Below are 22,328 nucleotides of genomic sequence, written 5' to 3' on the forward strand. Positions count from 1 at the left end.
CAGCAGGTTAAGGATCCAGCATTGTCTCTGCAGTGGCTTGGGACACTGATGAGGTGTGGGTTCAATCACTGGCCTGGTAGCTAGCATGTGCCACCAGTATGCCCCAAAAAAACCCCCCAACTGGGACCTAAACAGGGTCTGCACATTGCTTGTTGTTGATTACGTGTCTTGTCTCTTAACTGGCAACAGAGAGGTCCTTATTCCTCTTATGCATGTTAATTTTTTGAGGAACCATTCATTTGTCAGGTAGTCTCTTTATATTTTTGGCTGATTGCATCCTCAGTGGTATGTTATCTCTTGTTCCTCTAATTGCCTGTATTTATAAATTGATTAGATTTTATTTCTTTGGGATTTGGGGGTAAGAATTTGTCACTGGTATCCTTTATTTCATTAGGACAAGTGCAGTGTCTGGTTGTCCACTTTCAGTGATGTTAAGAGTGATTCTTCGGCGTTCCCATCGTGGCTCAGTGTTTAACGAATTTGACTAGGAACCATGAGTTTGCAGGTTTGATCCCTGGTTAAGGATCTGGCATTGCTGTGGTTGTGGTGTAGGCTGGTGGCTGTAGCTCCGATTAGATCCCAAGCTTGGGAACCTCCATATGCCACAGGTGTGGCCCTGGAAAAGACAAAAAAAAAAAAAAAAAAAAAAAAAAGAGTAATTCTTGACATTTTTTGAGATATGGGTAACCTAATATAAAACTCACCATTTTGGGGGGAGTTCCTATTGTGGCTCAGCAGAAACGAATCTGACTAGTATCCAAGAGGATGCGGGTTCGATCCCTGGCCTTGATCAGTGGGTTGGGGATCTGGCATTGCCATGAGCTGTGGTGTAGGTTGGAGACGTGGCTCATATCCTGCGTTTCCCTGGCTGTGGCATAGGCTGGCAGCTGTAGCTCTGATTGGACCCCTAGCCTGGAAACTTCCATATGCCACATGTGTGGCCCTAAAAAGCAAAATAAATAAATAAATAAATAAAAATAAAATTCACCATTTTAAAATGTACACTTATGTAGCTTTTTTTAGTATGTTCATCCATTGTGCTACCAGTACTACTATCTCATAAATTACTTAATTACCAATTTGAATTGGAAAAACGGGATAAACGTTTGCTTGGTTTTCCATGTTATCCGTTCAGAGTGATGAGTTTAGTGTCTCCCAACTTCTGGATGACAAATGAGGGACATTTTGACTCTCTAGTTGTTTTATCTTTGGCCAGTAGGAACCTCAGTTTGTAGGTTCCTGTGTCCTCTTGACATAAACTTAGTAGCCTTTAACTGTTTCCCTTCTTTCATGCATGACAGAATAGTCCAGGTCCCTCTTGTACATTTCCTGCCCTAGACCTGATTAGCCACCCGTGAAGACGGGAAATGTTACTTAAAGACCATAATCTAGGGGCTGGGGATACTGGTAACACGTTGTCATTGGTTCTAGGCTTTTTCATAGGAGAGATCCAGAAAATAAACAGCAATGCCAGTATTATTACTAAAGTAATGCTGTTGAATGCAGTTCCATTTCTTTGTGTTTTCTGTATCCTTAGATTATTATACTATTAGGCATGTATAGTCAGGAAATACTGTGTTTAAAGCAGCTCGAAATTATTCTTCCCACAGTGGCTACATCCATATACATTCCATCAACAAGGCACCAGGGTTTAGGGTTTTTCTCTTTTCCTCACCAGCACTTGTTATTGCTTGTCGTTTTGACAGTAGCTACTGTAACAAGTGTGAGGCGATAATGGCATTTTGGTTTGTATTTGTATTTGCCCATTGATGAGTGATAATGAGCACCTTTTCATGTTCCTGTAACCATCTGTTTTCCTTGCAAAAATGTCTGTTCCGTTCCTCTGCCCATTTTGTAATTGGATCGTTTTTGCTATTTAGTTATATGATCCTTCTGATTCTTAATGCTGTCTCTTTAATTTCGGTGAGACAGAAAACAAAACACACACCATCTGTCTTATTTCCTCTGAACTACCTGCAGCCATCTTGCAAATTATTTTAAATACAAAAGACTCTAATGGTATTCACATCACCACCCCAAATCTTAACTTTCAGACCCTAATTCCTGAGACTTCCACACACAGTAGAGGCACCCAGGGCGCCCCTCTCCCGTCCATTTTATTCTCTTTTTCCCCAGAGGTAATGAATGAACTCAGTGTGTTTTATACCCACGCAAGTCATGGTTTTACACACATTTTTCCCACAGAAATTCTATAGTATTATACAGGTTTAAAATTTTTATTTGTTTGTGAGTTCCCATCGTGGCACAGTGGAAATGAATCCAGCTAGTAACCGCGAGGATGTGGGTCTGACCCCTGGCCTTGTTCAGTGGGTTAAGTATCCAACATTGCCGTGAGCTGTGGTGCAGGTCACAGATGTGGTTTGGATCCTGCATTGCTGTGGCTGTGGCATAGGCCGACAGCTGCAGCTCCAGTTGGACCCCTATCCTGGGAACTTCCATATGCTACAGGTGTGGCCCTAAAAAGTGAAAAAATAATAATAAGTAAAATAAAAATGTATTTATTTAAATGATAGCATGCTATAGTATGGTATCTATTTTTTATTTCTTGTGGATGATTCTTTAATTTCCTGATTTATTATTTCTTTTTCTGTTGTAGTTGATTTACATTGTTCTGTCAATTTCTGCTGTACAAAAATGTACATATATATATATACACTCTTTTTTTCACATTTTCCTCCATCGTGTTCCATCACGAGTGACTAGATACAGTTCCCTGTGCTATACAGCAGGAACTCATTGCTTATCTACTCCAAATGCAGTGGTTTGCATCTACTAACCTCAGACTCCCAGTCCATCCCACTCCCTCCCCCACCCCCACAGCAACCACAAGTCTGTTCTCCAAGTCTGAGTTCGTTTCTTTTTTGTAGATGGTTGCATTTGTGCTGTATATTAGATTCCATATATAAGTGAAATCACATGGTGTTTGTCTTTCTCTTTCTGACTTAACTTCACTTAGTATGAGAGTGTCTAGTTTTATCCATGTTGCTGCAAATGGTATTGTTTTGTTCTTTTTTTACGGCTGAGTAGTATTCCATTGTGTATATATACCACATCTTCTTAATCTATCTGTTGATGAATATTTAGGTTGTTTCCATATCTTGGCTATTGTGAGTAGTGCTGCAATGAACATAGGCGTGCATGTATCTTTTTCAGTGAAAGTTTTGTCTGGGTATATGCCCAAGAGTGGAATTGCTGGGTCATATGTTAGTTCTATATTTCGTTTTCTCAGATACCTCCATACTGTTTTCCATGGTGGTTTCATCAATTTACCTTCCCACCAACAGTGAAGGAGTGTATCCTTTTCTCCACACCTTCTCCAGCATTTGTTATTGTGGACTTAAAAATGATAAGCCATTCTGACAGGTGTGAGGTGGTACCTCATAGTAGTTCTTCTTTGTATGTTTGGTAGAATTTGCTTGTGAAGCCATCTAGTCCTGGACTTTCGTTTGTAGGGAGTGTTTTTATTACATACTCAATTTCATTTCTAGTGATCAGTCACTTCAGTTTTGATCTATTTCTTCTTGATTCAGTTTTGGCAGGCTCTATGTCCCTAGAAAGGTGTCTGTTTCTTCTAGTTAAATTTGTTGCCATGTGATTGTTCGTAGTATTCTCTTATTTTTTTTGTATTTCTGTAGTATCAGGCTGAGATTTCTCCTTTTTCATTTCTTATTTTGTTTGAGTTTTTTCCTCTTCTTGGTGAGACTGGCCAGAGGTTTGTCAATTTTGTTTACCCTTTCAAAGAACCAGCTCTTGGTTTTAATTGATTTTTTTTTCTGTTGTTGTTTTGAATCTCTATTTTATTAATTTCCTCTCTGATCTTTATGATTTCCTTCCTTCTGCTGACTTGAGGTTTTGTTTGTTTTTCTGATTCTTTTAGGTGGTAGGTTAAGTTGTTGATTGGAGATTTTTGTTTTTTGAGGAAGGCCAGTTTTGCCATGCACTTCCCTCTAAGAACTGCTTTTGCGACATCATGTAGATTTTGAATGGCTGTGTTTTCATCATCATTAGTCTCAAGGTATTTTTTAATTTCTGTTTTGATTTTCTTGTTGACCCATTGGTTTTTTAGTAGCATATTGTTTAGTCTCCATATAGTCAGTTTTTTCTCATTTCTTTTCCTGTGGTTGACTTCTAGTTTCATGCCATTGTGGTCAGAGAAGATACTTGAAATAATTTCTATACTTTTAAATTTGTTGAGTTTAGTTTTGTGCCCCAGTATGTAGTCAGTCCTTGAGAATGTTCCACGTGCACTTGAAAAGAATGTTTATTCTGATTTTTTTGGATGGAATGTCCTGAATATGTCAATGAAATCTAACTTTTCTACTGTATCATTTAGGATCTCTGTGGCCTTACTGATTTTCTGTCTAGAGGATCTGTCCATTGATGTGAGTGGGGTGTTAAAGTCTCCTACTATTATCATATTCCCATCAATTTCTCCTTTTATGTCTGTTAGTATTTGTTGTATGTATCTGTGTGCTCCTATATTAGGGTCATATATATTGATGATTGTAATATCCTCTTTTTTTGTTTTTTGGGTTTTTTTTTGTCTTTTGTCTTTTGAGGGTTGCACTTGGAGCATATGGAGGTTCCCAGGCTAGGGGTCGAATTCAGAGCTACAGCAGCCAGCTCATGCCACAGCAACTCGGGATCTGAGCTGTGTCTGTGACCTACACCACAGCTCATGGCAATGCCGCATCCTTAACACTAAGCAGCGCCAGGGCTCAAAACCGTGTCCTCATGGATACTAGTCGGATTCATTAACCACTGAGCCACGACGGGAACTTTGTAATAATCCTCTTCTTGAATGGAACCTTTTATCATTAAACAGTGTCCTTCTTTTTCTTTATGGCCTTCTTTTGAAGTATGTTTTATCTGATATGAGTATTGCAACTCCTTTTTTCCTATCTTTTCCATTCTCATGAAATATCTTTTTCCATACCCACACTTTCACTTTATATGTGTCCTTTGCCCTAAGGTGACTCGCTTGTAGACAGCAGATTGTAGGCTCTTGCTTATCTATCCAGTCTGCTGCTCTGTGTGTTTTGATTGGAGCATTCAGTCCACTGATGTTTAAGGTAATTACTGATAAAGATGTATGTATTGCCATTTTAAATCTTGTTTTCCAGTTGATTCTGTGTTTCTCCTTTGTTCCCTTTTTTTGGTTGGATGATTTCCTTTTATTTTATGCTTGTGTCTTTTTCTTCTTAGTTTTTGTGAATGTAATGTTTGGTTTTGATTTGTGGTTGCCCTGCTTTTCAAGTATGTTAACCCCTTCTGATACCTGCTTACTTTAGCCTGATGGTCATATAGGCCAAAACACATTCTAGAGAAAAAGAGTTTAGATTTTCTTACTTTCCTTCTCCACATTTTATGATTTTGAGGTCCTTTTTTAATATCTTCATGTTTGTCTTTTGCTGTTCCTTGTGTTTATCATTGCTTTTGCAGTAGTTTATTTTTTATTCTATTAGATCTGAATACTGGCTTATTTAATTGATTGCTTCTCAATTGTGATTTCCTCCATTCTGTCTCTTCTTAATTCTTTTTTGTTTAGGGGAGACCTTTCAGTATTTCTTTTAGAATGGGTTTAGTATAGTTTTTGTTTGTTGGAGAAATTATTTATTTCTGCTATTTTCATATGTTATTCTTGCTGGATAGAGTATTCTAGGCTGCAGATTTCCCCCTTTTATTTATTTATTTTTTATCTTCCTGCCTTTTTCTAGGGCCACTCCTGCAGCATATGGAGGTTCCCAGGCTAGGGGTCCAATCGGAGCTGTAGCCACTGGCCTACACCACAGTCACAGCTCACGGCAACGCCAGATCCTTAACCCACTGAGCAAGGCCAGGGATCAAACCTGCAACCTCATGGTTCCTAGTCGGATTCGTTAACCACTGAGCCACGATGGGAACTCCTGGATTTTTCCCTTTTAGAACTTTGACTAGCCATTCACTTCTGGCCTATAGTGTTGCTGTAGAGAAATCAGCTGATAGTCTTATGGGGGTTCCCTTATAATTAACTCTTTGTTTTTCTCCTGCTGCTTTAGAATCCCCTCTTTGTCTTTAAGTTTTGCCATTTTAATTATAATATGTCTTGGTGTGGGCCTGTTTGGGTTCAACTTGTTTGGGGCTCTCTGTGCTTCCTTTGTCTTGATAACTGTTTCCTTTAGATTTGGAAAGTTTTCAGACATAATTTCTTCAAATATATTTTCAATCACCATTTTCTTCTCCCTCTGAAATCCCTATTATGCACAGACTGGCCTGCTTTATATTATCCCATAGATCTCTTACATTCCTTTCATGTTTTTTCATTGGTTTTCTATCTGCTGTCCTGATTGGGTGATTACCATTATTCTATCTTCCAAGTCACTGATCTGTTCCTTTGTGTTGTTCATTCTGCTCTTCAGTGCCTTTAACTCAGCTTGCATCTCTGCAAAGGAATTTTCTAATTTTTCTTGGCTCCTCCTTCTATTTTCTAGTTCCTTTCTAAAGACTCTGCATCACTCTTCATATCTGCTTTTAATTCCTTCATATTCGCTCTTAATTCCTTCAGTATTTTCACTGTCTCCTTTTTGAACTCTGTGTCTGTTGGACTGCAGAGGTCTGGTTCATTATTTTCTCTTTCAGGTGCATTCTCCTGTTCTTTTAATTGGGAATGGTTCCTGAGCTTCTTCATTTTGCTTATACTTTTTTTGTTCTGTGAGTTTAAGGAAAACAACTACTGTAGTCTTGGAGGACTGTTTATATGTGCGTGTGCCCCTGGGTGTTTTGTGAGGGTTTTTTATTTTTAGGGAACTGCCTGTGCTTCCGGGGAGATGGGAGAAACGGGCAGGGCTAGTAGCCAGTGTCTGGTTGCTGGGCCCTCGACAGTGGCAAGGACCTCTGGGAAAGTGGCACAGGCTGCCCCTAGCTGCAGGGCACTGGGAAGTGACAGTGATCAGGTGTTGTGTTTGCACTGCCCTGAGCATTCGGCAGTGGCAGCAGCAGGGGGAGTGAGAGTAACAACGGGTGGTACTCAGTTGCAGTGCCCTCTTCTTTGCCCACCTCTGAGGTGGCTGGGGCCGCCCGTGGAGCCTGTTCACAGACTCCTAGTGATGGTGGGCCACGCCCCCCTCTGGTGTCTGACATGACTGCTATGGTTTGTTCCTGCCGCTTGTAGATCACACAAGAGGTGCTGCGTTGTGCTTGGCTCCCTGCTGCCCTTAGCCACACAAGAGGTGCCTGGCCACCTATAGCCCGAGCAAGTGGCACCTCCCCACCCATAGCCTGTGCCAGAGGCGCCCTGCCCTCTGAGAGTCTGTGCTTGTGCAGGGAAGGAGATTCCTCAGGGGGTCTGCCTCTCGCCCTCCGTGACAGTGGCGGCCTTGCTTCTCCGGTGGGCCCAGACCGCCTCCCGCGTTCCCACTGCTGTGGCTTTCTGCTCCCTAGCTTCTCTGGCTGTCTCCACACAGCCACCCCTAGTCCTCTCCCCAGAATTGACCTCCAGAGCCTGAATCTCACTGCCCAGCCCTTGTCCCAATGTCTCAGGCTGTGGTGTCCAGGGCAGTGGTGTAAAGGATCTCTGCAGCTCTCACTCTGCTTTGCCCTCCTCAGTCCAGCTGCTGTGCCTTTCTCGTGACTTCGAGGTCCCTCTGGCTCATCTCCCTGTCAGTTGGGTGGCTTCCTAAGGTGTGGGTCCCTTTTCTCTTTTACACCTCCTGCTCGGGAGTGCTAGTCCCGTCCTCATTCCTTTGCTGTCTTTCTCTCTCTTTTTTCTTTTGTTCTACCCAGTTATGTGGAGGGTTTCTTGACCTTTTTGGAGGTTTAAGTTCTTCTGCCAGTGCTCAGTAGATGTTCTGTGGGAATCGTTCTCCTTGTAGGATTTTTTTGTGGTGTATTTGTGGGAGAAGGTGAGCACCACATCTTACTCCTCTGCCGTCTTGATCCTCTCGCTCGAGTTTTGATTTCTCTATGTCTTTGACAGGTAACCACCAGGGTTACATGCAACCTTGTGAAGCTGTTCTATTTTATTTTATTATTATTTTTTGGTCTTTTTGCCTTTTCTAGGGCCGCTCCTACGGCATATGGAGGTTCCCAGGCTAGGGGTCCAATTGGAGCTGTAGCCACTGGCCTACGCCAGAGCCACAGCAACACGGGATCCGAGCCACGTCTGCAACCTGCACCACAGCTCACGGCAACGCCGGATCGTTAACCCACTGAGCAAGGGCAGGAATCAAACCCGCAGCCTCATGGTTCCTAGTTGGATTCGTTAACCACTGAGCCACGATGGGAACTCCGAAGCTGTTCTATTTTAAAGACTGATGGATATTCTAAAATTTTAGAGGTTTTTAATGAAGATGAGTTTGCTTATTCTCCTTTTTTTGAAGAAGAGAAAATGAGGCACAAAGAGCCTGAATGACTTTTTCAAGAAATCCCTGCTAGTGGAAAGAATAGTACCTAAGATTAATGAAATCAGTCTGTCTCCATGATATTATTATTTTATGGTGTATTCTTTTACCTACAGAATTTTACCTTAATTATAGTTTTATGCTTGGAGAAAGAGAATTGGAAAAGTGAATGTGAATTGAACCATTATATGGAGGTAGAGGTTTTGATTTCTCCATTGTAATAGCTGAACAAAACACACTTTTTAGAAATAGAACGTCCTTCTCTACCGTTTGTCTTTTGCTGAAAGATAACATCACTGAGTTAGACCATGTATATTATTGTTTTTTCAGGTACCAAAAGAGCATCTTTTAGTCTCTATTCCTCTGTTGATTAATCATCTTCAAGCTGAAAGTATTGTTGTTCATACTTACGCTGCACATGCTCTTGAGAGACTGTTTACTATGAGAGGGCCTAACAACGCCACTCTGTAAGTATTGGATTCTGTGTTTTTTCATCTTGGGGTGGAGACTATTCTGTACTGGTCAGAGGTGTTGGTACACATCATTTTATTGGTAGGTAGAAAAAAGAAATCTGTACATTTTACTCATTTATACGGTTTCTCATTCCAAAAGGATTCGAGACCACATGCCAAAATAGGTACATTATGACAGTAAAGTTAAATAGAGGAAATTGCACCAAAGGAAAAATAACTGGGGTATGAGGTTAATAAATAGAAATGTGGCAAAGGACCCTATACAGTAGTTAAAGAAACTCTTTAATTTTATGTGGAATCCTCTAGCAGCCAAGGCAAAGAGAAAAGCTTGGTGAGTTAAAATTCCCATAATGCCCATGAGATTAAAATAAAAGTTATTCAGGAGTTCCTGCTGTGGCACAGTGGGTTAAGAATATGACTCCAGCGGCTCAGGTTGCTGCAGAGGTGTGGGTTTGATCCCCGGTCTGGCATAGTGGGTTAAAGGATCCAGCCTTGCCACAGCTGTGGCTCAGATTCAGTCCCTGGCCTGGGAACTTCCATATGCCTTGGGTGTGGCAAAAATAAATAAATAAATAAATAAATAAATAATAAAGTTATTCAGAAGGTATCTCAGAAGTGGCCTGGGAACTTCCATATGCCTTGGGTGTGGCAAAAATAAATAAATAAATAAATAAATAAATAAATAATAAAGTTATTCAGAAGGTATCTCAGAAGTGGCCTGGGAACTTCCATATGCCTTGGGTGTGGCAAAAATAAATAAATAAATAAATAAATAAATAATAAAGTTATTCAGAAGGTATCTCAGAAGTGGACATACTGTGTCCTAGCAGTGTTCTTAGCAACATCATGCTTATTTTCACCTGGCTGTTTTTGTAATCTCACTCAGTGCAGAGATGTGACACAGCTGACGGAAAGTAATTCTCCAGGGTCTAAGGTAGTAGCCTGATCCAAGGTTTAAATGTAGGGGGATGGTTGGTCTGTGTGTCTTTCAGACCATTTGTCAGCAGTGTTATTTCTTAAAACTGAGCTTTGGATAAGAGATGGAAAATATTCTAGTTTCTTTTCTTTATCAAGAACTTGAAGTATAGATGTGCTCAGTGGCCAATTAAGGGTTGAAAGGATTTCCTTTAAGGTGAATCAATCCAGTACCTGTTTTCAGGCTCAAACATTATGTAGGAAACAGTTCTGAACCTGTTCTACCTCCTGGAAAACTAGATGACAGTTGAATTCTGTTCTTGGTCATGACAGATGTGAACCAAAGATGACCTGAACGGCTTTAGATGCTGTTGAGCCTGCCTGGTTTGGGGTTTAATTGTGTTTGGTCCCAGATGTGCCTTCTTAGGAATTTAAAATGAGCAGTTGTAAAAGAAATATTTTCCTGAGCTTTCTGCCGACTGTCAGTGGTGGGAAATGGCTCGCTTGTATGCCAAGAAGTGTGATTTAGTAGTTGCCAAGGGTATTCCAGAGTGAAAAGCTCAAGAGTTGGTAGTGACTGAAAGCTGTTTTTTCATCTATAGCTTTACAGCTGCAGAAATCGCACCGTTTGTTGAGATTCTGCTAACAAACCTTTTCAAAGCTCTCACACTTCCTGGCTCTTCAGAAAATGAATATATTATGAAAGGTAGGCCATTTCCTTGGTGTTCTATAAGTATATAATCTCAGATAACGGGTGGTAAAAATACTCTGAGCTGTACTTGAGGTTATGTAGTCTATGAACCAGATACTATTTATAAAGAATTAGATGGGTTTAGATATTTTTAAGTGAAAAATACTGTTTATTGTTAACAGTATTTTCGGAAAAAAATTTAACCTTGATACAGAACTCCTCTTAGTAAAGAAAATGTAGCAAACTTATTTTTCTTCTCCTAGATTGACTTTTTTGAGGGCAAGGATGAGCCCAGACACTGAGTGAGGCTTGGTGTGAAACCTGGGTGTGTGCTAGAGCCCACAGACATGCTGCAGGTGCTACACCAGGAGCATCTCGGTGACAGCTCTGGGACAGCCTTATTCGTCTCAGGCAGGGCTGCACTCCAAGATGGGCTCATGGGAAATGCTTTTCAGAGAATCTTCCTGATGCCTCTGGCATGGGCCCAGACTGCGGAGTGTATATGTGTGTACGTGTGTTTCTACGTGTGTGTGACTGGACATCTAGGTGTGTGTTTGTTCAGCACTGTCTTTCTCCCAGCAGTGATGTGTAACTCCTGTTGTTAAATGCCCATTTGTGTGAGGTGGCTAACTGGTTCATGTCCCTAGGAGGTACAGGGGCACCCGTGTGTGATAACCACCCTAATAAATACTATGAGTGAATGGAAGGACCCTGTGCCAGCGAGGAGGGGCACCGATGCACCTATAACCTTTGACTTTGTCTAGCACGTGAGGCCTGAGCTGAGGAGAAGGGCAGGGAGTGGTTCGGGAGGCAGGTCTTCACCGTCGCTGCAAGTGAAGGAGGCAGGAGAGGCTAACTGCGTGCTCGGCGTATAGCAGGAGTGCCGTTTAGTAAACATCTCTTCTGTTTGTGCAAAATCAGCTAGCGTACATTTTTTCGCTTAATAGTGGATTGCTCTCCCAAGCCAGATGTTTTCAGGTGCCTATTAACGCACTGTTACTTTTGCAGGATGGGCCCTCTCCATAGTTTTATATGTGTGTGTTCTTTCAATTTTTCTTGGGCTCCTAATTTCTCTTTTGGGAGGAGATGGGCAGGTGTCCTTGTCTTTCAGCTTCTGGTGTGCTGTGATCATATTTCCAATAGGCGAGGGGTAAACATTTCATGCCACTGATTTATTCTGAAAAGAAGGGACTCAAAGTAGCCCTCCCCTCCACCTGCTGCTCCCCCGTCACTTCTTCCCCCTCCTCTTTGTCTGCCTTTGTAGTCACTTCATTATATTTTATTGTCCCTTAAGCCTTCTGGAAATAATACTTTCCAGCTAAACTTTGTTGCCAATCCTTGGCCTAATTTTAAAAATGAAGGGAAGTTTAAATTATTTTTAAATATAGAGAGCTATCTAGGGGTTGTTTTAAAGGTCTTAAAATTTTAGTTGATGAGTCAGTGGACTTCCCCCACCCCCATCACTGTTTTGTTCTGAGGTTTAACTAAACTCTTTGTTTTTGCTCTTTTTATATTTTACAGCTATCATGAGAAGTTTTTCCCTTCTACAAGAAGCCATAATCCCCTACATCCCTACTCTCATCACACAGCTTACACAGAAGCTATTAGCTGTTAGTAAGGTAACAGAACCAGTTTTGAGAGTGCAGTTGCTTTTTTTTTTTTTTTTTTTTTTGGTCTTTTTGCCTTTTCTAGGGCCGCTCCTGCGGCATATGGAGGTTCCCAGGCTAGGGGTCCAATCGGAGCTGTAGCCACCGGCCTACGCCAGACCCACAGCAACGAGGGATCCCAGCCACGTCTGGAACCTACACCTCAGCTCACGGCAACGCCGCATCATTAACCCACTGAGCAAGGCCAGGGACCGAACCCGCAACCTCATGGTTCCTAGTCGAGTTCGTTAACCACTGTGCCATGACGGGAACTCCTGCAGTTGCTTTTTGACCTAAATGCTCCAAACTGTTTTAGCCTCAAAACTCCCTGCAACAGGTCTGACAGACTAAGATCTATGAATTCTTCTGATAGTTGGTGTGTGATTCTGAATGTGTGGGATGACATGAGATTGGAGACATGGCAGCACTTACCTTTAAGTGTAGGCTCAGAAATTTTTAAAACATTTTTATTCTCATTTTATTTTGGTGGGGTTTTTTTTGTTTGTTTTTTATTTTTGCTTTTTGATTTTTGGGGCCCTACCTGCAGCATATGGAGGTTCCCAGGATAGGGGGTGAATTGGAGCTATAGCCAACGGTCTACACCACAGCCACAGCAGTGCGGGATCTGAGCCACGTCTGCAACCTTTGCCATAGCTCGTGGCAACGCCAGATCCTTAACCCACTGAGTGAGGCCAGGGATCGAACCCACATCCTAATGGATACTAGTTAGGTTGTAACCTGCTGAGCCACAACAGGAACTCCTGTTCTCACTAACACATGTTCACCTGAAGAAAACCGAAAAAGTACAAATGATCTGACATAATCTTAGATGGAAGAAGTAGGCTTTGCACCAGATGGACGCAAAAGACGCTGTTCAGACTTCATTATGTTTTATTGTTCCTTAAGCCTTCTGGAAATAATACTTTGTGTCTATACTCTTTGACTCTTGTGTCTATACTTTTTGACTCAAAAATAAAGTTCACTCCTCTGATCAAAAATTTTAGTTTCTTGGAGTTCTGTCGAGGCTCGGCGGAAACGAATCTGACTAGCATCCATGAGGACGCAGGTTTGATCCCTGGCCTTGCTCAGTAGGTTCAGGATCTGGCATTGCCGTGAGCTGTGCTGTAGGGTGCAGATGTGGCTTGGATCCCAGGTTGCTGTGGCTGTGGTATAGGCCGGCAGCTGTAACTCCGGTTAGACCCCTAGCCTTGGAACCTCCATATGCTGCGGGTGCAGCCCTAAAAAGACAAAAAAAAAAAAAAGGTATAGATATTTTGATCCATATTTAAATATCAATACCCGTTTTTAGAAAATAAAAAAATTGGTTTAGGCCAACAAAATTCCTTTGCAGGTGCTTGTTCTCAGTTACTATTTGAAAAGGAGATGACTCCCTAGGAAGTAAGTAGTAGAGGGACTTTGAGACTAGTGATCATTTTCTGCCGAGTTCCAGGTAAGGGTCTCAGGCCTGCGTGGGTTTGGGGCAGTTGAGAGAAAAGAGAAGCAGCGTCTCTCACTTTTACCTGCCCCTGTTCATACACATTCATCTTCTGGGTTCATCATTTATGTGGTAGCGTTCCAACAAGGATTTTGTTTGAAAAAGAAAATTGAAAACCCCTGTTATGAAGGATTGTCACTGTGAAGGGAGACATACTGAGGCCCAAAGAGGTGAAGGGTTGCCTGAGGCCCCACACAGGGCTCGTGGCAGGGTCAGGCCTTGCGTGTCCTCGCTCGTCTCTCCCACCACTACTTACAGTGACGGCTCCGGCAAAGCACACTGGGTTAAGAAGGTTCCTTACAAGTGCTGGCAGCTGAGGGTTGTGTCGTCACCTCCCTATGACTCTGAAGTTTTTTTCCTAAGTAGACTTTTGCCCATTTAAAAAAAAAAAAAAATTCCAAACAGGCATCAGTGACTATTATTTTCTGAATTTTAAAGTCAGTATAAAATTTTAGCATGTATGCAAGCTTTCTAGTGTAATGGTGTTTTTTCTTAATATTGGTTTGTTTGTTTGTTTGTTTGTTCGTTTTAAATGACATCTCTTGGGAGTTCCCTTCTGGCACAACAGATTAAGGATCCAGCATTGTCAGTGCGGCAGTTCGGGTCACTACTGTGGCACAGGTTCAGTCCCTGGCCCAGGAACTTCCACATGCTATGGGTGTGGCCAGAAAAATAGAATCTCTTTTAACACATTCCCAGTAAAGTTGGATGTGTTCTAGGTTATTTTTAATATAGTCACTTGGATTATTAGAGTCATAAGCTTTTTTTTTTTTTTTTTTTTTTTTTAATTTCAGAACCCAAGCAAACCTCACTTTAATCACTATATGTTTGAAGCAATATGTTTATCCATAAGAATAACTTGCAAGGCTAACCCTGCTGCTGTTGTAAATTTCGAGGAGGCTTTGTTTCTGGTGTTTACTGAAATTTTACAAAATGATGTACAAGGTAAGTGAAGGAAAGTTATTTTTTTCCAGTTGAATACACTTCTTAAAGTGGGTATAAAATGCCTAAGAGGTAGGTATTTTTTATGTCAGAGCCATTCATCTTGAAGCTGACAACTCTGTTTTTATTTTCATCAACAGAATTTATTCCGTATGTCTTTCAAGTGATGTCTTTGCTTCTGGAAACACACAAAAATGACATCCCATCTTCCTATATGGCCTTATTTCCTCATCTCCTTCAGCCAGTGCTTTGGGAAAGAACAGGAAATATTCCTGCTCTAGTGAGGCTTCTCCAAGCATTCTTAGAACGAGGTTCAAATACAATAGCAAGTGCTGCAGCTGACAAAATCGTGAGTCAGAATTTTTTTTTTTTTTTTTTTTTGCTGTAAACTTTAATTTTATAAGGTAATGGAAACTAAGGATGACAGATGACAGATTTTTAAACATTTTTTAAATTTAATAAAGTAATTCATAGAAAACATTAATGTATATTTTATTAGAAGGGCAGGCATCCTTATTTTGTATTTTCTGCCATGGAGATAATAAGAGCCAAATAATTTTATTTTACAAACTTTAAGGGCTTATTGTTTGGGATTTTGTTTTTTTCTCTACACTTCAAAAGTGAGAAATACAGAAAAAACGCTATTGGATTATGACAGCATGCACGTTTCCCCAAAATATATCACTTATTTAACTTTTGGAACGATTACTCCTTGCCTCTTTACCTAATTATTATTTAATTTGTTGTAGCCTGGGTTGTTAGGTGTCTTTCAGAAGCTGATTGCATCCAAAGCCAATGACCACCAAGGTTTTTATCTTCTAAACAGTATAATAGAGCACATGCCTCCGTGAGTATGACTGTAACCTCGCTGTACGTTAACTGAGGATTCTGTTATGTACTCGGGAGAAGGCTCAATTTAGGTTACCGCTTTTATTCATTTCTTTAGTGAGTCAGTTGACCAGTACAGGAAGCAAATCTTCATTCTGCTATTCCAAAGACTTCAGAATTCCAAAACAACCAAGTTTATCAAGAGTAAGTAAAATCATTTGGCTGTTCCTACAGAAATAATGAAGGAAGGTGGCTAAAACCCTTAGACTTTATGCTTACAATAAGCTTTATCAGTTAGAAACTTCGTATAAAATGTTTTAAGATGCTTATAGTCTGCAAACACAAAAGCAGCGTGTGTTCCAAAGGTTGGTTTGTAAGTTTAAATACCAAGACATTTTTAATAGAAATACCATGAAGAAATATAAATCAGAGAGACTGTATGTAAAGACTTTTTATGACTGTAGTATAAAGGCAGAAATTCTGTATGTTAAATTGTATGGAAAGGCCAGTGTTGGTGCCGGAGTTAGTCACTGGGTGCTAGTGATTGGCGAATACTGGCAGACTTTCACTACATTGCTCTAGAGCAGTGAGTCCTCTGTGTTGATACTCTGCATCTCCTTTCAACAGGTTTCTTAGTCTTTATTAATTTGTATTGCATAAAATACGGGGCACTAGCACTGCAAGAAATATTTGACGGTATACAACCAAAGTAAGTCTTTTTTTAAAAATTATTGTTCTGTTTTTTAAGCAAAAAATTTGTTATCTTAGTACAAAGCAATATCTCTGTTTTATAGATGACTTTATAGTTCTTGAGGCAGTCATAGTATCTTTGTGGTTTTAAAAATAGTCTAATTCCCAGAAGTATCCCCACGCCTTCCCCCGGCATCCTCTATAGCCAGTGTTAGACAGCTGGCATTACTCCAGGAGCCTGCCTCTGTTAAGGCCAACAGTGATTTTTCTTTCTTTTTTTTTTTTTTTTGTCTTTTTGCTATTTCTTGGGCCGCTCTGCTCCCGCGGCATATGGAGGTTCCCAGGCTCGGAGTCAAAACGGACCTGTAGCCTCTGGCCTACGCCAGGGCCACAGCAATGTGGGATCCGAGCCGCATCTGCAACCTACACCACAGCTCACGGCAACGCTGGATCGTTAACCCACTGAGCAAGGGCAGGGACCGAACCTGCAACCTCATGGTTCCTAGTCGGATTCGTTAACCACTGCGCCACGACGGGAACTCCCAACAGTGATTTTTCAAATGAGAGTAGTACAATTTGGCCTCAGACTTATTTAGTGTATGTGCCTAAGAATGTAGATAGGCAGCATTTCCCAGTTAATAGAGAAAGGATATAAAGGAATGAATGATAGATGACCACTGCTTAGAGAGAAATTTCAGTTTAAATCTCTGTATCTGTATTTTATCAAATAATGTAAACTATAAGTAATGTAAATTAACCTGAAAATACCAGAAATTATGCTTTCTAGCTATTGAAGATTGTGAGGAAATGAGCAGTTTCAAGCAGTGCTAGAGGGTGCCTAAACTGGCATTGTCTTTCTTTTTTTTTTTTTTTTTTGAGTCACACCCATGGCACGTGGAGGTTCCCAGGCTAGGGGTCTAATCGGAGCTACAGCTGCCAGCTTACGCCAGAGCCACAGCAACACAGGATCAGGGCTGTGTCTGCAACCTACACCACAGCTCACGGCAACGCCGGATCCTTGACCCACTGAGCGAGGCCAGGGATCGAACCCACAACCTCGTGGTTCCTAGTCGGATTTGTTAGCCACTGAGCCACGACGGGAACTCCGGCATTGTCTTTCTGTGGAGCAAAATATATGAACTTGTTATTAAGAGCATCCAATTGTTTGTCCTCTTTGTTTGCTTGCTTGCTTGCTTTTTAGGGTCATACCCAAGGCATATGGAAGGCCCCAGGCTAGAGGTCGAATCAGAGCTGCAGCTGCTGGCCTTTGCCACAGCCACACCAGATCTTATCCATGTCTGTGACGTACACTGCAGCTCATGGCAATGCCAGGTCCTTAACCCACTGAATGAGGCCAGGGATTGAACCCACATACTCATGGGTACTAGTTGGGATTCGTTTCCGCTGCACTGCCATGGGAACTCCTGTCCACGCTCTTTGATACCTACTATTTCCACTTCAAAGAATGTAATAAAGTATAAGCAGAATTTTATATCATTTAAAATTATGAAAAACTTAACTTTTAGGATGTTTCCAAAAGCAAGCATTGGCCAAATCATTTTCTTAATATACAGCCATTAACATTTATACATGTACAGGTATGTAAACAGAAAGTTGGGAAGTTTACAATCCAAAAATGTTAAAAACTAGTTATTGTTGAATGATGGGGTGATGGTGAGTCTTTTTCCTTCTTGCTCTTGTTTCCTAATGTCTCATTTTTTCAAAGATTCTTGAGTAATTTGAAAAAAAACCCATAAAACCAAAAAAATGGCTGTCAAGACTTTTCCCTGAGCATAGGCTTATGGTAGTATTCACAGCAGATGATGGCAATTGGTCACAGAGTAGAGGTTTGATGTTTTTGTTTTGTCATCTTAAAGCCTCTTGCATTCAGTTGACCAGAATTAAGCAAACTTGTTATTTTGTATTATTATATTCATAAGGAGTCATTAGGTGTAAATAACATAAACATCTCACGGTTAAATTAGACTGCTACTGTAATTAAATATTGAGTGAATTTATTTTGCTTTGATTAATAGAATGTTTGGAATGGTTTTGGAAAAAATCATTATTCCTGAAATTCAGAAAGTATCTGGGAATGTAGAGAAAAAGATTTGTGCGGTTGGTATAACCAAATTACTGACAGAATGTCCCCCAATGATGGATACAGAGTACACCAAGCTGTGGTAAGTACGCCATTGTGAAATTTCTGGAAAGAGTTTCCTTCCCCTGTGACTACAGAATTAACCACGCTTACTCTGTTGGGGACTAAGGATTGAGTTCTGATCTCAGCTTCCCCCCTGGCAACAGTCAGATCCAAGACATGCCTTGTGGATTCTTGGGGGTCTAGAAAGATCTTGGTTTCTGGTTAACTACTTAGGGAGGGAACTCATGGGCCCCTTTGAGAGCCTGAGACGTCTCTAAGACGTTCATGACAGTCACTGAGTCAACTGGCTTGAGTCTTTTTTTTTTTTTTTTCCCTCTTTTTTGGCTGCCCCTGAGCCAAACGAAATTCCTGGGCCAGGGGATCAAATCTGAGCCATACTGCGGCCCACTAGAGCTGCAGCAATGCCGGATCCCCAACCCACTGGGCCAGGCTAGGGATTGAACCATTGCCTCCAGAAATAAGCCAGATCAATCCAGTGCACCACAACAGGCAGTCCCTGGCTCAGGTCTTTAAGAGGTGAAACAGAGAGGCCAAGAGAAGATCTTACCGTGCTTGTGCTCTGTGTCTGGCGCCCTGCTTTTTTTGACCTCTGGCCTCTCCTCTCCTTCGTATGGTTTCACTCGGGCAAGCGTCTTCCATCAAGTGATCTGACAACTTGAGGCTTTTTTCTCCTAACTTAAAGCGCTGAACTTCCTTCGTTGGGCTTGACGCACATGCCCTTGTAATTAGTCAGGCCCGCGTTGCACAGCCAGCTCTGAGTGCTCTGGGGATGGAGTAGTTTCCAAGAGAGAAGTTGGGGTGCTTTGGCCGAAAGGATTGAAGGGTGGTTTCTGGAGAGGCTTTCGCACTGGTGTCCATCGGAATTTCAGAGACCTCGTGTTGCTCTTGTGCTGAGTGTCCCGAGGGCTTCTCCTTATTGCTTAAGTCTTTCAAGTCGTCGCTTACATCTTCTGTCATCTCCCAACCCAGGACCCCTTTGTTACAGTCGCTGATTGGCCTGTTTGAGTTACCTGAGGATGACACCATTCCTGACGAAGAACATTTTATTGACATAGAAGACACACCAGGATACCAGACTGCCTTCTCACAGTTGGCATTTGCTGGGAAAAAAGAGCATGATCCTGTCGGTCAAATGGTAAACAACCCCAAAATTCACCTGGCACAGTCGCTTCACAAGTTGTCTACTGCCTGCCCAGGAAGGGTAAGTGTCGTTGTTGCCAGAGACCTCCGATCGGTCTTCCCATTAACAGACCTTCCCGGGAAGGCAAGAAGGCAGTAGTTCTGGGCTCTGTGAGCATTGTTCACCATAGTCAGCATCCCACAGAGTTGTCTTCGAGGCCCTTTTTTAAAGAAATTAAAATGACAGGCTCTTGGAGTTCCCCTGTGGTACAGCGGGTTAAGGATCCAGTGTTGTTACTGCAGTGTCTGAGGTTATTGCTGTGCCCTGTGTTTGATCCCTGGCCTGGGAACTTCCACATGCCATAGGTACAGCCAGGGAAAAAAAAGATTGGCTCATGTGCAAATGATTTTACAAATAAAGACAAAGGAGGATAAAAGCTTTGGATTAGAAATGTATTTATTCCCCAGAAAGGATTGTTTCAGTTATTAAAATGTAGGTGTTGGAGTTCCCGTCGTGGCGCAGTGGTTAACGAATCCGACTAGGAACCATGAGGTTGCGGGTTCGGTCCCTGCCCTTGCTCAGTGGGTTAACGATCTGGCGTTGCCGTGAGCTGTGGTGTAGGTCGCAGACGCGGCTCGGATCCCGCGTTGCTGTGGCTCTGGCGTAGGCCGGTGGCTACAGCTCCGATTCAACCCCTAGCCTGGGAACCTCCATATGCCGCGGGAGCGGCCCAAGAAATAGCAACAACAACAACAACAGACAAAAAAAAAAAGACAAAAAAGACCAAAAAAAAAAAAAAAAAAAAAAAAAAAAAATGTAGGTGTTGATTTTCTTGTTAACTGCAACATACTCAGAAATAATGAATCATAGAGTACATCAAATAATGGCCTTGTAATTGCATTAGTTAGAAACTCTAAGATTATTACACTTTTCATTGCTTTATTATGGAGACCTCGAAATACAGAAAAAAGGGTAAAAGCCCTTGTGTGTGGCTCTTCAGTAAGTAATTTTAGAGCAAGCCTTAGGCGTCCTGTCTTTTCAACCAGACTCACCTCATTATGCATCAGGAACAAATAGGACTTTTTCGGTAATCCCACACAGTACCACTGTCACACTGAGCACTAAAGCAGTAATTCCTCATGGATCCCCTTTCTCGACCTATCCATCTTTGAAGGTATAAAAGCAGTTCTGAGTTACTTGCAAATCCCTTCAAGAGTCAGTGCTGAGGGATTACCCTTTCCACGGCTGCGGCAGCTCCCCCGTGGGGCGGGGCGGGTTGTTCTGGTGCGTGAGGGTCTCTACCAAGCAGCGCGTCTGCCCCCCATCCTCTGTAGGTTCCATCAATGGTGAGCACCAGCCTCAATGCAGAAGCGCTGCAGTACCTCCAGGGGTACCTTCAGGCGGCCAGCGTGACGCTGCTGTGAACTCTGGCTTTTTGGAATTGGCCTTGCCTAGGACGGTCTCTGAGGACATCGAGTCTGAGCACAGCTGCGTTAAAAAGCAAGTTTTCCTTTTGAACTTGTCACAGATTCCATCTTGTAAAGAATATTAAATGTTGCTTTAATCCGAACCTTGAGCAGATGCGGTGGTTTGTGTGATCATGAATATAAATGGCTGACTTCTTCAGTTTGCAGCGACAAGGACATTTTTACTAGCTTCGTGTGTGACGCTGAGTTGAGCAATTGCAGTGTTTCCGTAATTCTAAAAAATTGTGAAGGACGCAGACTGTGGAGGTACTTTTTTTTTCCTGTTACCAAACCCTTTTGTTTTGAGGCTTTGCCATCGTATTTCTTGTGTCCCTTGTATTTTTGTCTGTTTCCTTAAGCTTTTATTGGAAATGTGAATAAGCTGAGAAATAACTTGTGTAACCTGCCAAGGAAATCTGTTATCAGCAATAAAAAAAAAACCCTAAAATATGTATCTAAGACCACCTTAAGGACAGGCTTTGGGTGCTGAAGTTTTTATAATGAATTTCTTTACTTTTTTTTCCTCCCCTGCACTCCATAAAGTAATTTCTAAATAATTCAAACTTTGATTACTTAGTCTTTCTTAGAAGGAAAGGGCACGATTACTACAGGTTTGGAGCTCATCTATTAGAACTTTCTAGCTAGACTGTTCCCTGGGCAGCAGCACAAACTCCAGCAAGGCGCTTTCCTCTGTGGGTTGGAAGGAGATGCTCTGCCAGGCGTCACGAGGCTCGTCAGTGCTTTAGACGCTGCGGATGTTTGCTCTCTTTCACATCCTCTTCTCTGCAGTCTGGAGGTTAGTTGGAACTTTTCAAAACCCGGGGTCTTAGAACCTGAGATCTGGGAGGAGCCTCTCGACGTGGGTCCAGCTTGGCCCCTCCCTAGACCGGCCCAGGGGGTCTGTGGTCTTTCTCGTTAGGGAGGCAGCTTTTACACGCGCTGGAATTTTACACTGTCCATGTAGTGCCGTTAAACTGGAATCTCACTCTGCACGGATGGTTGTGGGTTTTTACCCCCCAAATCTCAGGCATCTGACTTGAATGCTTTCTTTTCTTTATCTGTTGGTTTTGTTGTGTTCATTGAGACATTTCCAGCTTAATCTAGTGTCTCACCAATGTGTTTTATTCTTTAGGCCTTTTATGTTTAACAATTTCATGGGTGCATTAAACCATGTACTTCTGTGTGGCTTAAGTGGTCATTGGCAGGTGGATATTGAGAGAGCACTGGGATCTTTTTTTTTTTTTTGTCTTTTTTTGCTATTTCTTTGGGCCGCTCCCACGACATATGGAGGTTCCCAGGCTAGGGGTCTAATCGGAGCTGTAGCCACCGGCCTATGCCAGAGCCACAGCAACGCAGGATCTGAGCCGCGTCTGCAACCTACACCACAGCTCACGGCAACGCCGGATCGTTAACCCACTGAGCAAGGGCAGGGACCGAACCCACAACCTCATGGTTCCTAGTCGGATTCGTCAACCACTGCGCCACGACGGGAACTCCGG

At 42.0% G+C, this 22,328-nt stretch overlaps 1 protein-coding gene across 2 annotated transcripts in view; it reads left to right on the plus strand.

The window, feature by feature from the left end:
- CSE1L (chromosome segregation 1 like) overlaps nt 1-21,299 on the plus strand; it is a 51,940-nt gene extending 30,641 nt beyond the window's left edge. The window contains exons 15-25 of one of the 2 annotated variants that reach the window (XR_002339831.1): nt 8,730-8,866; nt 10,390-10,493; nt 12,000-12,097; nt 14,414-14,564; nt 14,702-14,910; nt 15,311-15,408; nt 15,508-15,593; nt 16,017-16,098; nt 18,116-18,262; nt 19,213-19,859; nt 20,184-21,299. Coding sequence is in view for 1 of the 2 variants with exons in the window: in NM_001243215.1 (NP_001230144.1) it covers nt 8,730-8,866; nt 10,390-10,493; nt 12,000-12,097; nt 14,414-14,564; nt 14,702-14,910; nt 15,311-15,408; nt 15,508-15,593; nt 16,017-16,098; nt 18,116-18,262; nt 19,213-19,444; nt 20,698-20,787 (1,434 nt within the window). In the remaining variant the exon portion in view is untranslated. 2 annotated transcript variants of the gene reach the window in all.

This window comes from Sus scrofa, chromosome 17, assembly GCF_000003025.6.
Source record: "Sus scrofa isolate TJ Tabasco breed Duroc chromosome 17, Sscrofa11.1, whole genome shotgun sequence".
In the NCBI taxonomy this organism is placed as follows: domain Eukaryota; kingdom Metazoa; phylum Chordata; class Mammalia; order Artiodactyla; family Suidae; genus Sus; species Sus scrofa.